Source organism: Schistocerca serialis, chromosome 2, assembly GCF_023864345.2.
Source record: "Schistocerca serialis cubense isolate TAMUIC-IGC-003099 chromosome 2, iqSchSeri2.2, whole genome shotgun sequence".
In the NCBI taxonomy this organism is placed as follows: Eukaryota; Metazoa; Arthropoda; class Insecta; order Orthoptera; family Acrididae; genus Schistocerca; species Schistocerca serialis.
In genome coordinates, this window is record NC_064639.1 from 453412777 (window position 1) to 453427680 (window position 14904).

The window sequence follows — 14904 nt, forward strand, 5'->3', positions numbered from 1 at the left end:
TATAAACAAACCTTCCTGAAGTGTAGGACCATAAATCTATAACAGATGACATACTGTCATTTTCCTTCCCCAGAATAATAAGTAGCCCTATATATGCCATGAATTCAAGTCTGTCTTGGGTAATTTCTGCCTCAATGCCTCTTCGTTGGTATGCTTTATTATAATGTTGACAATTTCTGGAGACAAAAACTTTTCAGATGATTCTCTTATTGTTCTTACTTTGTCTTCGTCTCTTATGCCTTCTCTTCCCGTCACTATGTTTTGAGCTACTCGTCTTCTAATGTGAGGATGTTAGGAGCTATAAATTTTTCCAGTGCTTGTAATATATCTGTCACTAACCTTGCAAGCTGTGTTGTCATCAGTTTCAGGTGCTCAGAGTTCATCTTCAGCAGCTGTAGGTACTCTATCAGTAAGTGACTGTCATTACATTTTCAATCACATTTGTATCTAACACTGGACTAAGTGCCACGGAACAAGAAACAATGAAGAATTGTTGAGATCATTGGTGCTGTCAACCAAGAGAAATATAATTTCCATGTGTTCTATGGTCACTTAACGCTATTATTTATTGAGTAAGACGACCATTGTGGGAAGTCACATCTACCACAAAGTGGGGCAGACTTTATAACCACCTCCCTTAAACTTAAATTTTCCGACTAAGCTTAAGCGAAAAGCTTAAGCGAAAAATGTAAATCACAGAATCTGGAAGAAGACTTCATTAAAGGCAACAAATAATTTTTACAAAATTTTAAAAAATATGCGTAGTAATCAATCTTTTCAAAAGGTGGGCATTAAGTACTCCCCCCCTCCCCCCCCTTGGTATTGCAAGTGTTAATTAAATGATACCATTCATGCAAGTGGTCTTTTTCAATGTATAAGATTTGCCCATCTTTAAGTGCAACATATAATACCATTAAAAACTAGCCTTCCAAGTGTCCAAGGATTTTGCAGATGAGGGTTATTTCACTCTAAATCGAATTGCTTTCCCTTGGGCAGGGGTTTGGTCAGATACAGCCACAGAGCAGAATCTGATGTGCTCCATCAAGAGTGGTCTGACACAAGGAAGCGGAATAACTGATTTAGTTCTAGCAAAGTAGGTTGGAGGATCCCCTGGAGCAACTGCTATCTGCTCGTCATTAGAAGAGTTTATCTAAGTGACTTTTTCAAATGGGAAGCAGGACGTTGATCTATGGGTAACACGACGAAATAAGGATGTACAAGACTGTGCAAAGATTTACCAGTGGTTTAATGTCCATCCACCTTTTCCGGAAATGAATTCACTTATGTCTGTCAACAGGGATAATCAGAAACCTGAAAATAAATTGTCACCAAGTGCTAGAAATTGGTAACAGAACCTTCCAAAGTTATACTGGTTGTAATTTTGGCAACATAAAACAGTCTAAGAAGAATGTGCTGTTGTCTTTGGTTAGTATGAACAATGCCATAAAAGTGCACGGTGAAAAAGTAGCTGTAGAACATCTGAAAATTTTCCAAAGACAAGCCACTTCAAAAGATTGGTGACATTGCAAAGCTTACAGAATACAAATTACCTATATTCCTGTTACCCTTTTCTAATGAAGCGAGAATGAGGAAAGGAAAGAAATCTTCTCTCTATAAACATTTTCCAGAGGACAATGACGCAACTCATGACCTAAGAACACCTGAGCACCAATGTAGTAGATGGAGGTTTCCTCTTTCATCACTTGAAATCGAATATAGGCACAGTTTCCCATACTTGGTAATCAATGCGTAGCCTATGTACTCAACATTATGGACAAATTGCAATTATGGTTTTTCATGGTTATGGTGGTGTCAATGGTACAAAAAAGCAGAGCAGAAGAGTCCTCCCAAAAATTTCAGCTAACCCCATTTTTAATGAAAGCACGACTGTAACTGTTCAGCAGGAGCATTTTCCTGCAAATGAAAAGAACAGAACCAGGCTTAGTACTAACAGAAACAGTAATTTCACTGGCAATGCTGATGATACAATAGTGAGATGCACATCAGAGAAAGCGGACAGGAAAAAATTAGTGCAGTCAGGTGATGTTCTTTCAAGAAAATTACTGCAAAGTTGGCATTACACAGGTATTTAACAGAGTCAGAACTGGGTGTTTTTAATGGCTAGTTGCTAGTCACCATTTGTCTTCCAAAATAATAATACTCACAACTCCGCCCCCCCCCCCTCCCCACACACACACACACACACACACACACACACACACACACACACACACACACACACAAACTATCATATGGGTGCTCTTGACTTTGTAATAATGTTTTAGATATCTTCAAACATTAATATAACTGTAAAAATTCAATGTATGCTTTATGGAAGCACAATAAATGGAACATTTTAAGCAGCAGTTCAAAGCAAATTTGAAACACAGATCAGTCTAATTATGAAACAGATGTATTTGTATAAATTAAAGCACAAGCCAACAAAAATTGTTATGATATGTTTTATATTTCCTACTGTTCTGATTCTGTAGATGGCGGAGCAATAAAATCAAATATCACAGAAGTACCTCATAAGAGAGAAATGTAGAAAGTTATCGACAAGGCATTGCAGTTATGCTAATGGTAATAAAATTTTGTTTTCGTAATGTTGGTAAACACTGCACAGTAATGAAAAGGATGCAATACCATCATGTAATTATTTGAGCTTGATAGGTTATCAGTTTATCGCACAAAGAAATTCACTAATGTTTGTGAAAGTTTACAAGGAGACTACTGCCTCAAGTTAAAAGGGTAGCTGAATTCAAATGTGGTTGCACTTACTCACACAAGACATTTCAAAACTTCAACAGAGGGAAATTTTGACAAAATACACAACGTGAATGACCGGCAATCAAAAGCGCACAAACTACCTGATGCCACAACTATAAAAGGAGAACGAGCAAACAGAATTAACTGAAAGACAGCTTTATGCGAAACAGATTCCAGCTTTGTTAAATGTTGACCAAAGGCAAGAGAGAAAATGAATTTCTCAGCAATGTTTGGAACATGTCAAATAGAATGAAAATGATTTTGTGCACTGCTTTGTTCCAGTATATGAGATGCGTGTTCTTCACTACACAACAGAGACAAAGTAGTAACAGAAAAAGTGATACCGATATGTAGCAAAGTGAGGTAACTATTTGCTACAAAATTACTGCTTAAATAACTTTTTATCTTATGTATCAATAGCAGATGTACTATAATTATGTACGATATCAAAATTCTTCATTAGGTGATTTTCATTAAGATTTACCTATCATTCAGTGGTTTGGTTGAGCTATACTGATTCAAATGACCCACTCAAGTTCCTTATGAAAACGTTTTCATTTAAGAGAAATCACTGATTATGTCCACAGTTCATGCGATTATAAAAAGTACTGTGAGCTCACTGTTTTATTTCCGAAAAGACATAACTCATTCTAAAACTATAATTTCCCCGTTTCCAATAAGCAGTTTTATTTATGCTAAGAAGTCGTCAAACAAATTATTTGTAACCTAAGTTTTGACCCACCTGAAAAGACTTTCATCATCTGAACTTATTTAATCTTATAACATACTTCTCTTGTTCCAATTTTTCTAATTCAGCTAGTACATCTGATTATCCAAATAAGGTACTAATTAAGACTTAGGAAAATTGGAGATCTGAGAAATTTATTTGGAACTCTGTAAACCCACTGTGGAGGTATGCATTGAATCAGTCAGATAGTACATCAAACATCATTACTTTTACAGTTATCTAACATATAAATAAACAAAATTATTGCTTGGTCCAATACGAGTTTGGACTTCATTATGGAAGCATGTTACGAAGAAACTGTCACTGTCTAGAATCCATTGTGTGTGGTTACTAACTTGATTTACTGCTATTATTACACTGAAGGAAGAGGCCTGATAAGACTGAGATGGTCCATTCAATTTGACTGTTATCATCACTGTAAAGTGAAATGTAATTACAAATTTCATTAATAATTCTTACACTTGTCTACATATACCATCATTAGACAATATGTCACCAGTCCTCCCTAAGTTATTATCAAGTTAACATCTCTGTGTGAATTTGGACCTAATAATCACTAAACCAACGTCCCTATATCAATGTTTGCAGTTAAACCTCATCATGTTAACTTCTTAATGAAAAAATTCATGGCTAATGTTCACCATCACATGAAGTTCTGAGTGTGAAACTTCACCTTAATTATTCAAGTGATAACCATTAGCCAATGTGAATAATTTACAGACTTACTTTGCACAGTCTACCTGCAGAAGTCAACATAACTTTTCTGTGCTAGTACACTAGTAAAACTCCAGTGACCATCTCAGGGAGTTGTTTGTAATGTTTGGGTGAAGGTGTGTCATTTGTAGATAGGACTCCATTACGGAAGTGTGTTATGAAGAAACTGTCACTCTAGAATCCACTGTACGTAGTTACTAACTTGGTTTACTGGCATTATTATCTCTAATGAAAGAGGACTGATAAGGCTAAGATGGTATTCTTGTTGACACACAGATAGAAATATGAAAAAGACCATGTGAGCTGATCACTAAAGAGTGTTTTAATCTGCAGAAAGGTGAAAGAATTTCAAGCTTAATTCAATGATGTTGTAGCTCTTATTGAACTATGATACTACCAACTCAAGCAATTTCAGAGGATGAGACATCACATCAAGTGACACTGAGGTATTTTAGCAACACGGGCAGGTTAGAAATGTTACAATATATTCTGAAGTACAGTGATGGTTATTCATCTGGGATACAAAAAAGATTCCTCTCATTGATTACCATGAAAGGGTGACATACTGATTGGGAAATATATGCAAATCTTTTTGACCCCTGTATAAAAGGTGGAGAAGTTAAAAGAAGAGGAAATAATCACATGTCATCAGATCATAGCACCTGAGCACAAATGTACTTCAGCAATGGGAAATCTTATTTGATTATGAATTGTTCAAACATGTGCCCTAAACATCAGATGTTAAATCTTCAGATTTTCACTGATTTCCACAAGTAAAAAATCCTGTGGCTGGAAAATGTTCATAGACAAGGTTATGCAAGGTGTAGTTTGGTTTTGGTTTTGCTTTGCTTTGCTTTGCTTTAGGGCGAAAACAACTGGGGTCATATGCGCCCAAGTCAAAACTATATAACATGAAGACAGAGAGGAGATAAAAAACGACTATACATCAACCCCAATTGACATAACAAGAGACAGCTAAAAACAGGCACACGGGAAAAGGGCTAAAAATACACAATACAGAAACAGAGGTCCAAAACTAAAAATTAAATGGCCTTTGCCATATTGCTTCGGAGGATAAAAAGTAAATGTGGTCGCCAGCCTGCGCATCAGTTGCTAAAGTGGCCAATAACTCAGACGGCAAACCCAAGCGGGAACGTAAACAGTTAAAAAATGGGCAGTCCATTAGGAAGTGGCGGACAGTTAAAACGTGGCCGCAATGTGTACAAAGTGGTGGGGTAGCCACTTATCGAATGACAATGGCTAAAAAGGCAGTGCCCAATATGCAGCCTAGTTAAAATGCCTTCTTCCAGTGGGAGGGCCATACAAAGAGTAGATGAATATTTCAAAAAACTTTCACCACTAAACTTTAAAGGAGGGAATATGCACAAGAACAGTTACAGACAAGGAGTGTGTCAGGAAAAAATAAGTGCATTTCTTCACTGGCGCAATGGGAACTTCTCAACTTTACCTTGTATCTGTTTTTGGACAATTATTCATCAGTAACAGAAAAAAGCTTTAACATAACTAACAACAATAGCTTACGTTACAGGATGTTTACACATGATAGTAGGGAAAGACTGATGAGCTTAACTGCTAGTTGTAAAGTGCACAATGTATTCTACATGAAACAGTCTATGGTGAATAATAAAATTTCATCAAGATTTTAGGGTTCATAAAAATGAAGTTTTTCCTTAATTAACAGTAATCCTTGGCATATCTTAAGATTATAATGCTTTCACTGAGCAATTATTTCTATATCACCATCTATAACATACCTTTTGCTGTTCATATTCTTCTTCACTGTTTATTAAGTGACTTGATTTCATTTTCTTAAGTGGTCCCTTTTTACGAGCTCGAGGCAAAACTTTTGCTTTCACAACATTTCCATCTTCTGATCCCAGGGGCAACTTATGGTTCTCCTCATCTTCCTCAATTATCTGAACAATTTCCTTTTCTGCTTCACTCTGAATTTTCAAAGTCTTGTTATAATTTGTTGTTATTTCAAGTTTCACTTCCTCCAATCTTGCTTCTATTTCATCTATTTCATTAAAAAGTTTGAAACACTTTTTACAAATGACGTGACTGTGCACTGTGTCCTCACTCATCTCCACCCCTAAAACAGTTCCAATAGTATACGATATTGGTTTCTCTGTGGAAGTAACTGTGTACTTGTGAAAAATATTGCAGCTGTTCCTGGAGGAGACTGCCACACGACTATTGCAAATCAAACAATGGGTTGTCTTTGAACTATTGTTTTGCTCTTTTTCTGTATCTGGTGTCATGATATCTCCTTGAATTAACCTGAAATACAGGAGTGGAGTGAATTGAACGTTTACCATACAAGCATATGCACAAAATGAATGTGAAGTAATGACAATTTGCAAGTATTGGTACAATAATGTGCACTGCAGTAGTTTAATTTGGAAACGTATGTTCAAATAACAAGACATCACAATTTCAACATGTTACTTTTGTCAAGCAGTGAATGTTCCTTTCCTATCAATTCTTAGCAGTATATTTTCATTTACAATGAGATGCTAAAATTTACTGTAAGTTCTAGGCTGTTTACTAAGGAATTTGTCTCATATCATATGGCCCAGTAACAAATAATCAATGTTATTTACTTCCTTTCCTGCAGAGGGCACGTGGTAGAGCAATAATTATCAGACACAGCACAGTTACACAGCATCTAGTGATGTCAAGATTTCTGACAATGGTCATCTAAATTGTACACACTATGCAATTATCTAGCAATGTAGAACTAAATGTGATGTAAACATTTAAGCTTCCTAAATATTCTAGTTCATCCACATTACAGATTTACTTTTGTTCCACAACCACTGACAAAATTGTTACCCATTAAGACAGTATACTCTATTGTAAATGTAAATGTTGCACTTAGTGCCATCAGTTGGTATGAAAACACTACAGTTGCAACCAATTGTGATGGTTATAACAGGCCCCAAAGTGTTAGTGTTGTAAGCTATTGGTAATGTCATCAAGTCTGGCAGAGTATATGATGAGTGTGCAATGCGTCAGATGGTTAGCAAGAATTTTGGAGGATTATGGAGAACACCACACACTTGTTAAGATAAAGAAACCAGCATTTAATAGAGTTTCGAACGGGGGGCATCATTTTAAGCCTGCTTGCGGCCAGCTGGGCAAATTCTGCAATATGCAAACAGCAGACATTTGAATGTGACAGAGGCATCATGTCTGACTGAAGGGGGATGGAGGGGAAACCACATAAGGCATCCAGGTACTTGTCAACCAAATCTGCCCACATGAAGGGAGAAATGCCCAGTGCGCACCAACCACATTGCAACCCCTTCATATCTGCACTTGCCATCCAAGCATAAGCAATGGCTTACAACAACACCCCATATCATCCCGTCCCATTGACTGAAGACCAGCAAGCCTACTACATCAACATCCCATGAGTAGGCTGCCATTAACACCACTGTAGTACCGTGACTAGAAGCATGGCCTGCTGCTGAGTGGTACTGTACCATTTTCCGTGATGAATCTTGTTTCTGCACTACCTCAGATCACAGTCTGTGAGTACAGCAGCACCATGGAAGAGGCTACATTTAGGCAAAGTTTGTAGGGACACATTAGTGTTATCCCTAACATCTATCATCCTCAAGTGTTAACCTTTTTCAACATATGGCTTATGTGCCTGTGAACAGCCAGCATAATGTTGAGATACTCCCTTGGTCAGCAAGATATCCCTATCTGTCCCCAAACAATGCATGCAGGACAAGTTGTCACTGACTTCATCCCAATATAGCAGTATCAAGAACCATCTGCAACATTTGTGAGACAACTACCACTGGAGAGTGTGCAATAGCTGTATATATCTACCCCAGTTGAATCAGCGCATATATCCAGGTAGATAGAAGACGCAAGGGACCAGCAATGTGCTTGTATTTAAGTTTGTCTTGGCTTCATTATGAAATAAAACTGGATAACTTTCAAAAATGTGAAGCTCCCTTTCACTCTCCTGTCCCTCTGGGTGTTTATCCTTTTTTGTCAGAGAAATTGTTTTATTGGCATTTGGTGGACATACCACACAGGCCAGCACCATATGACATTACTACATTTTAGACAGGAATCATAAGAAGAAAACAAAGTGCCTAAGTTTGTCAAAGAATGTTTCTTTGCTTGGAACTAAAAGTTTTAGAGTAATTGCAAATAGCTTAGTAAATTAACAAAAACTGTGCAATAAACTTTCACAAATACAACGTGATTCGAGAAAACTGCATAACCTGGATTTAAAACATAATTTACACAGTAATTACATAGCACCTTAGTTTTCACATTCACAGACAAATGTCTAGAAACAGAGCAGATGAGATGGTAAACGATATATTGGCAGTAATATCACCTTGTATCTGTATTGGTCACAACCTGTATTTGGACCACTGCAGTCTATCCAAAATTACTGTAGGACTGATGGCAGGGACAGAAGTGGTAGGGGGGGAAACCCACGCAGCAGGCCCAGGCCACTTTCCACCAATACCATACTACCAGTAGCTGCAGCAAATACCCAAAGTTGCAAAACCATTGGTCCACACAACACTTTCTCCTTGCAGTGGAGAGCTGCTGCCAGGTAGCTCTCCTGAGTGATTATTGTCTCCTATGGTTTTCTGTGTGTGAGTTTTTATTGTTGTAAGAGTTATTCTTTTATTTGTTGCTTCTGTTACTCCTCATATGGTACTGAACGAAGTCAACAGGAAGTTCATCGAACATTATAAGTGGAAAAGTTAGACGTCATTGTCTTGGCCATGGGATTGCCATACGAGGGCAGTCAAGAGAAATGGTTTGCGCGTTATGTGCCTACTTTGAGAATAAAAAACTTAATGTTAGCCTGCTGCTCTCTAATACAAAAGTGAACGATAGAACTGCTGTAGCCTTGAATACAAGCAAAAACATTTGTGTGAATATAGGGAAGAAAATTTTTGACAAAGAAAAGGAAGTTGAAGAACCATAGGAACCTAACATACCTGGGGAAAATGTCATATTGGAAGCAGATTACCAATATTTATTCATCTGCCGCGGATGAGATTCACCATTACATTTATAATAATTACTGCGGGAAGGAACATCTGACGCTCAGGAAGTTACTATTCAAACTTAAAGACTAGGACTTTTTCAAGGGAGTCACACATCCTTGTCCACTGTTTTACACATTCTTGGCTTTCACTACGGAAACTTCTGTGGACATAAGCTGTTGATGGAAAGGGAGGATATAGCTGCATGGTGATGCCAATTTTTAAGGGACATCTGTAGCATAAATATCGAAGTGGTGTGGCTTGATGAAACTTGGGTCAGTTCTGATCAGGCTGCCAAGCGGAGGTGGACAGATGCCTTCTGGCAAGGGGGGAGTGGACTCTTTCTTCTCCATGTAGGTACCTTGCAAGGTTTTCTCTCAAATAGTCTCCTGCTTTTTAAATCAAAGAAAACAGGAGATTACCTTGAAGAAATGAACCACACTACATTTACAAAGTGGTTCAAGGATACCAAATCTTGGAAAACAGTCAACAATTTTTCAAAGTAATGCTGCTTACCATTCAGTTGTTATTGACAAGCCACTTACCACGGCACACAGAAAGGAGGAAATGATTGACTGCCTTCAGCGTCCTAATGTCGATGTAGGTGATGACTTTAAAAAGGTCGAGCTTATGGAAAAATCTCTCTCTATAGGCCACAGATCCATCTCCACGAAATCAACGAACTGGCAAAAAAACATGGGTACACAGCCATTAGACTATCACCTTACCACTGCCATTTCAACCCAACAGACTTGATATGGGCCCAAATCAAAGGTTGCATTGCCAGGAATAATAACAAATTTACCCTCTCTGCAGTCTAAGCACTTACAACAGAAGCCATCCAGAACACCACACTGAAGATTGGAAGAAACCCATCAAACATATACAAAGCATCATGGACAGAGCATGGCAGAATGACACTCTTTTTGGAAATTTCAGTGGAGGAGATGATGTTTCATTAAATGGCACCAGTGAAAGCTACACTTCAAGAATCCGTCATAGCGACAGGAATGTATCAGTGGAGTTATAAAATGAATAGTTTCGCTGTGTGGGTTAGTTGAATGAAATTTAAGATTACATGTGCGTTCTGTGCAGGATGTGGCAACACTGTTCCATGCCTTCACATGCTCCTGGTGAAGTGTCAGTCCTAAACTAATTTTGGAGAGACTATAAAGTATTTTTTTTAATGATATATATGCAGTAATAAAACACAAAAGTATTATATCAGTGGTAGATGTTGCACTAAGAACTAAGTGAGAAAAATGGAATGGGCCAGTCCTCCAGCCGACTTGTGAATTACAGAAGGCAACATCCGACAAATGTGAATGCAGCGACTAACATTTTACTTTAAAACCAAAACATAACAATTTGCAATCACCACCTGGAAATAGAGAGTTGTTTAATGTGCCAGCATTTAAGTAATCACTCTTACACATAGTGCAAATGAAAATAGTTCCAGCCCATCTTCCTAAAAAACCTAAATACACTAAAATAATTATATAATTATTTACGTGTGCCTGGTGCAAGATATTTATTTATATGCACCACGTTAAAGATGATTTGTGCCCAATGTTCTTTGGCAGACACCTTTAAACATCTATGTTTTGTATGGGTGCAGGACTATAAATAATCACTCAGTGCAAATGGTAACACCAAACCATTGTCCACATGTTCCATTAAACAGGAAGGTTTGCCTCTTCTGAAGTATCATAAAATTAGCAGCTCCACACTAGAGAGTTGGCAACATTATTTCTTTTAATTATTTCTACTCAAAAAGTAAAGATGGGTGAACGTTACATTGTGGTAATGGAACCATCACTATTTTAAACCCTCTTATAATATTCCTATTAATATTTATGCAAATTTACCAAATAGGGACCACCAAAAACTTTCCCAGAAATTTATAATATTTGACTTACATCTTTGATGAAATATTTTTTCCTTCTTTTTTTTAATCCAAAATTACACTAACTGTGAAAGGGACGAATGAAGGCTGTGTGAATTTAAAATCTTCTCTTTAAGGTCTTAAGAAACCGAAAATTAGCTTTCAGAGAGAGAGTAAATGGAGAAAGGAAGGCACTGAGCTGTATTTCAGGAATGGTCTTGGCATTTCCGTATGTGAAGCACAAAAAAAATCTAAATTTGGAGGATCAGAAGAGGATTCAAGCTGCTCCTCTCATGCACAGGAAGTGTCTTTCCTTGCATCACCTCACTAGACAACCTGAATTCCGAGGCCAAATAATGTTGATGTAGTTACAACAATGAAGAATGTAATCTGTTTTGATCTACCTCTAACAATTCAAGGTCACCATCTTCCAAAGCCTTCTAAATGTCATCTTACCTAGTCCATCTGCTTATTGGTGTAACATTGGAAGTTCGACAAATCGCCATGACGGATCCACAAAATATAACAGCTTAAGAAAACCAAACACACTTAATTTCATTTTACAAACAATAGAAGTGAAAGAAACATGCTTATGATACAATTAAATACACTAACCATCACACTCTTTACAACCAATCAGTAACCATTACATTTAATGCCACCCCTCCATTAATTTCAAAAAATGCACCACAACCTGAAGTACAAACATTAAACTGGTTAGGAGAAGTATTACAGGTGTTGATGTGCAAAATTGAGAACCATTCGTCATTAAAGGAATAACTAAACATGAAGTTCCCATATTACACTCCTGTAATGCATCCAGATATACTTCCCAACAAACTTTCTCAATAAACAAAGACTAAATCTATTCTGAAAGAGCATTTATTATGCTTCAAAATTAATGAAGCACTATATACCTGTATGAAATTGAGAACCCAGGATGTTCCTGATCTTCGTGCTGTGTTTCCACTGGAGATGCCATTGAGGAATTCTGCAGGCCCTATGGAATGAAGTGATTGAAAATTCACTAATTCATCCAGGAGAATCATAATTTAAAGATGGGATACGGTTTCTTTAAAATACCTGACTGAATGTGAAATTTCGAGAAGACAAGCGTACATTTTTTTCAACTGTGATTTGCGACAGTGAATAACAAATAATGAAGTGCACATTACGCCTATTACGGTTTGTCACTAATCAGTTGACTAAACTGTCACAATAGTGTTTGATGATACTCGATGTTTTAATTGCAAAAACTGAAAACATACTGAATGATAGGATTTAATGTCATGGAGCATAATGGAAATGAAAGTTAATATTATTGAAGGAGACTACTGACGAAATTTTAATCAGTCTTAATTTCGAAATATGTAGCGAAATGCCAGAACCATGCATTGTAGAATTATATAACTGTTCACAAAGGTAAGACAACATTGTATTTTAAAATGTTACGGCTCAGTGTGTATAAATGACTTCAAAAACGAAAGCTATCGCTTTTTCGCGTAACATTAACACAGCCGGATTTTGAACGACGAAGTATTTGCTTAACAGGATACTACTGTGTGGGATTGGATAACGCCTTTTGACTGTTGGGTTGTTCTGCACGCTATGACCGTTATTATATGCAATAAAATATTTGTTTACAAGCTGTGTGATGGTTTCGGCACAAGCAACTGTCAATATACAATTGATGCAGGCTGCCAACAACTTGCAACACGCTTCCGTTACCAACACATTTACAACAGGTTCGTGTTTTCAGTTGGCGATGTTTCTGAACCATGTAATTCTGGGTATTACCCTATATACCTAACATAAAACTCGATTATGCTATATATTCGCTATAACATAAATCATATTGCGCGAACTTTATGTCTATTGGCCGAAAAATACACCACATAACCAGCTCGTTAAATGCAGAAACCAACTTAGGTTATGCGACGAACTTAAATGTCAACAATTGGCGCAACATACGCAAATCGTTTGAAGTGTTTCGCGCAATGGTACATCGAAGTATGTAGTTTCTTCCCACATCTAAATAGTTGTCTGTCGAACTGGTATTTCAACTTTTTCAGTAAATTACGAAATTTATATTGTTTGTATCGCCTACACATTCAGTACTAAAGCAAGAATTCACTGAAGAATGTGTATCCATTTTAATGATCCAATATTGGCATATTTTTAAATTCACTACTGTTAATACTAACCGAGGGGCATTTGAGTTTCAACAAAGATTACATACTATAAGAGTATGAACAAAATAAATTTATTAATTACTTTATAAAATTTATAAGGAGCACTACAGGACGCCCGTGTGCCTTATTTTCGTATAGATACGACAAAATGTTGGCATCACACTATTTGCTCAGGAAAACATATACGCTCATGCAGTAATCTAACTATTGTAACACAAAACAATCTATTCGTTACTCACATACCTTATTTTAACAAGTAAAAACAGGCAATCAGAAGTTGCCAGCCCTGGACAAACAATATGGCGCTCAGAAGGTCACTATCTAGAGCTGCGCTGCTTCGGAGCTCAGTGTATTAGGCTGAACGAAGAATGCATGTTAATTAATTCATTGGAATACCGTTATAACGTGAGCATAAAAGTGTAAAAGCTATATCTAACAATCAATAATCACAGTTAATTCGAAAGTGTTTCTTTATTCGTAGATTTTCTAAGTTGTTCATACACAAAGATTACATGGCAAGTTGTACAAAGCAAAGACATTACTCCCGTAGTCAATCATAGCAAACGTTACGTTATCAGTTGATAACTTTGCTAATGAACGTTGATCAGAAAAGCGATGTAGTGATAGAGTAATTTTCAGAGTGTTTATGTCATACAAGCTGAAAATATTGCATTGTCAGAAAATTGGACTTATATTTCGTGCTAGCTAAAATTTTTCGACAATTCTAGTGCCTTTCACATATCTACGAGAACCTTTATATTTCGTGCTAGCTAAAGTTTTTCGACAATTCTAGTGCCTTTCACATATCTACAAGAACCTTTTCTTTTTGTAAAGCCGAGTCAAACTGGACTTCAGGGGAACGGTGGGAGGCGTAACATCAGATCATGTTGTGTTGGAACTACACGAAACATCAAAACAATCTTACTTTGATTAGCACAGTATCAAATATTGAAAATAAGGTTATGAGATAGAATCCGTGACAAAAAGCAAGAGCCTTTTTACATGTGCGTTGCATTTATATTTCTTTCTAAGTAACTACTAACTTCAAAACCAAATTTATTTTTCTTTTCGGGTAGAACTGACTTTCTCAGTATTAAGAAAGGTCGTTTAATGACAACTGTGTCGTCAGTTTTATGTTCTCATTTATGAGCAGTGAAGGCATTTTCCTTTCCATAAGTGAACACAACTTCCTATGTTAGCAGACGACACCATGATCCCGCAAAAACGCCAATCTCTAATATTTTGTCCGAAAAATTTTACATTAATGTACCGAGCAGTTCCGTTGACAACCTGTGAATGAAGCCGTTTGAAATGCATTGTGCAATGTTTTGAAGTTCTGCTCCGTCAACTAGAATTGACCTGTAGAGTAGCTATAAAACAAAACAGGTCAATTCACACTAGACATCAATGAAGCGGCAGGCTACGTCACCGCCAAACTATGCTGTGTTTACATCAGACAGAACCTCAACACAAAGTCACTTCCCTTAGTTCAATTCTAAACAGTAAAGTGAGGTTTTGAGATATCATCCTCGATACATAATG

At 37.0% G+C, this 14904-nt stretch overlaps 1 protein-coding gene across 6 annotated transcripts in view; it reads right to left on the bottom strand.

The window, feature by feature from the left end:
• LOC126457335 (zinc finger protein 37-like) overlaps positions 1 to 13867 on the bottom strand; it is a 76538-nt gene extending 62671 nt beyond the window's left edge. The window contains exons 1-4 of one of the 6 annotated variants that reach the window (XM_050093547.1): positions 13813 to 13831; positions 13606 to 13719; positions 12088 to 12170; positions 6007 to 6532 (exon numbers count right to left, since the gene is read on the bottom strand). In XM_050093547.1, coding sequence (XP_049949504.1) covers positions 6007 to 6532; positions 12088 to 12152 — 591 coding nt within the window. In that variant the 5' untranslated portion in view covers positions 12153 to 12170; positions 13606 to 13719; positions 13813 to 13831. Of the gene's footprint in view, positions 1 to 6006; positions 6533 to 12087; positions 12171 to 12253; positions 13137 to 13444; positions 13577 to 13605 lie in introns of those variants that run through there. The other 5 variants (XM_050093548.1, XM_050093549.1, XM_050093545.1 and 2 more) reach the window with 5 other exon arrangements.
• Positions 13868 to 14904: the final 1037 nt, after the last annotated feature.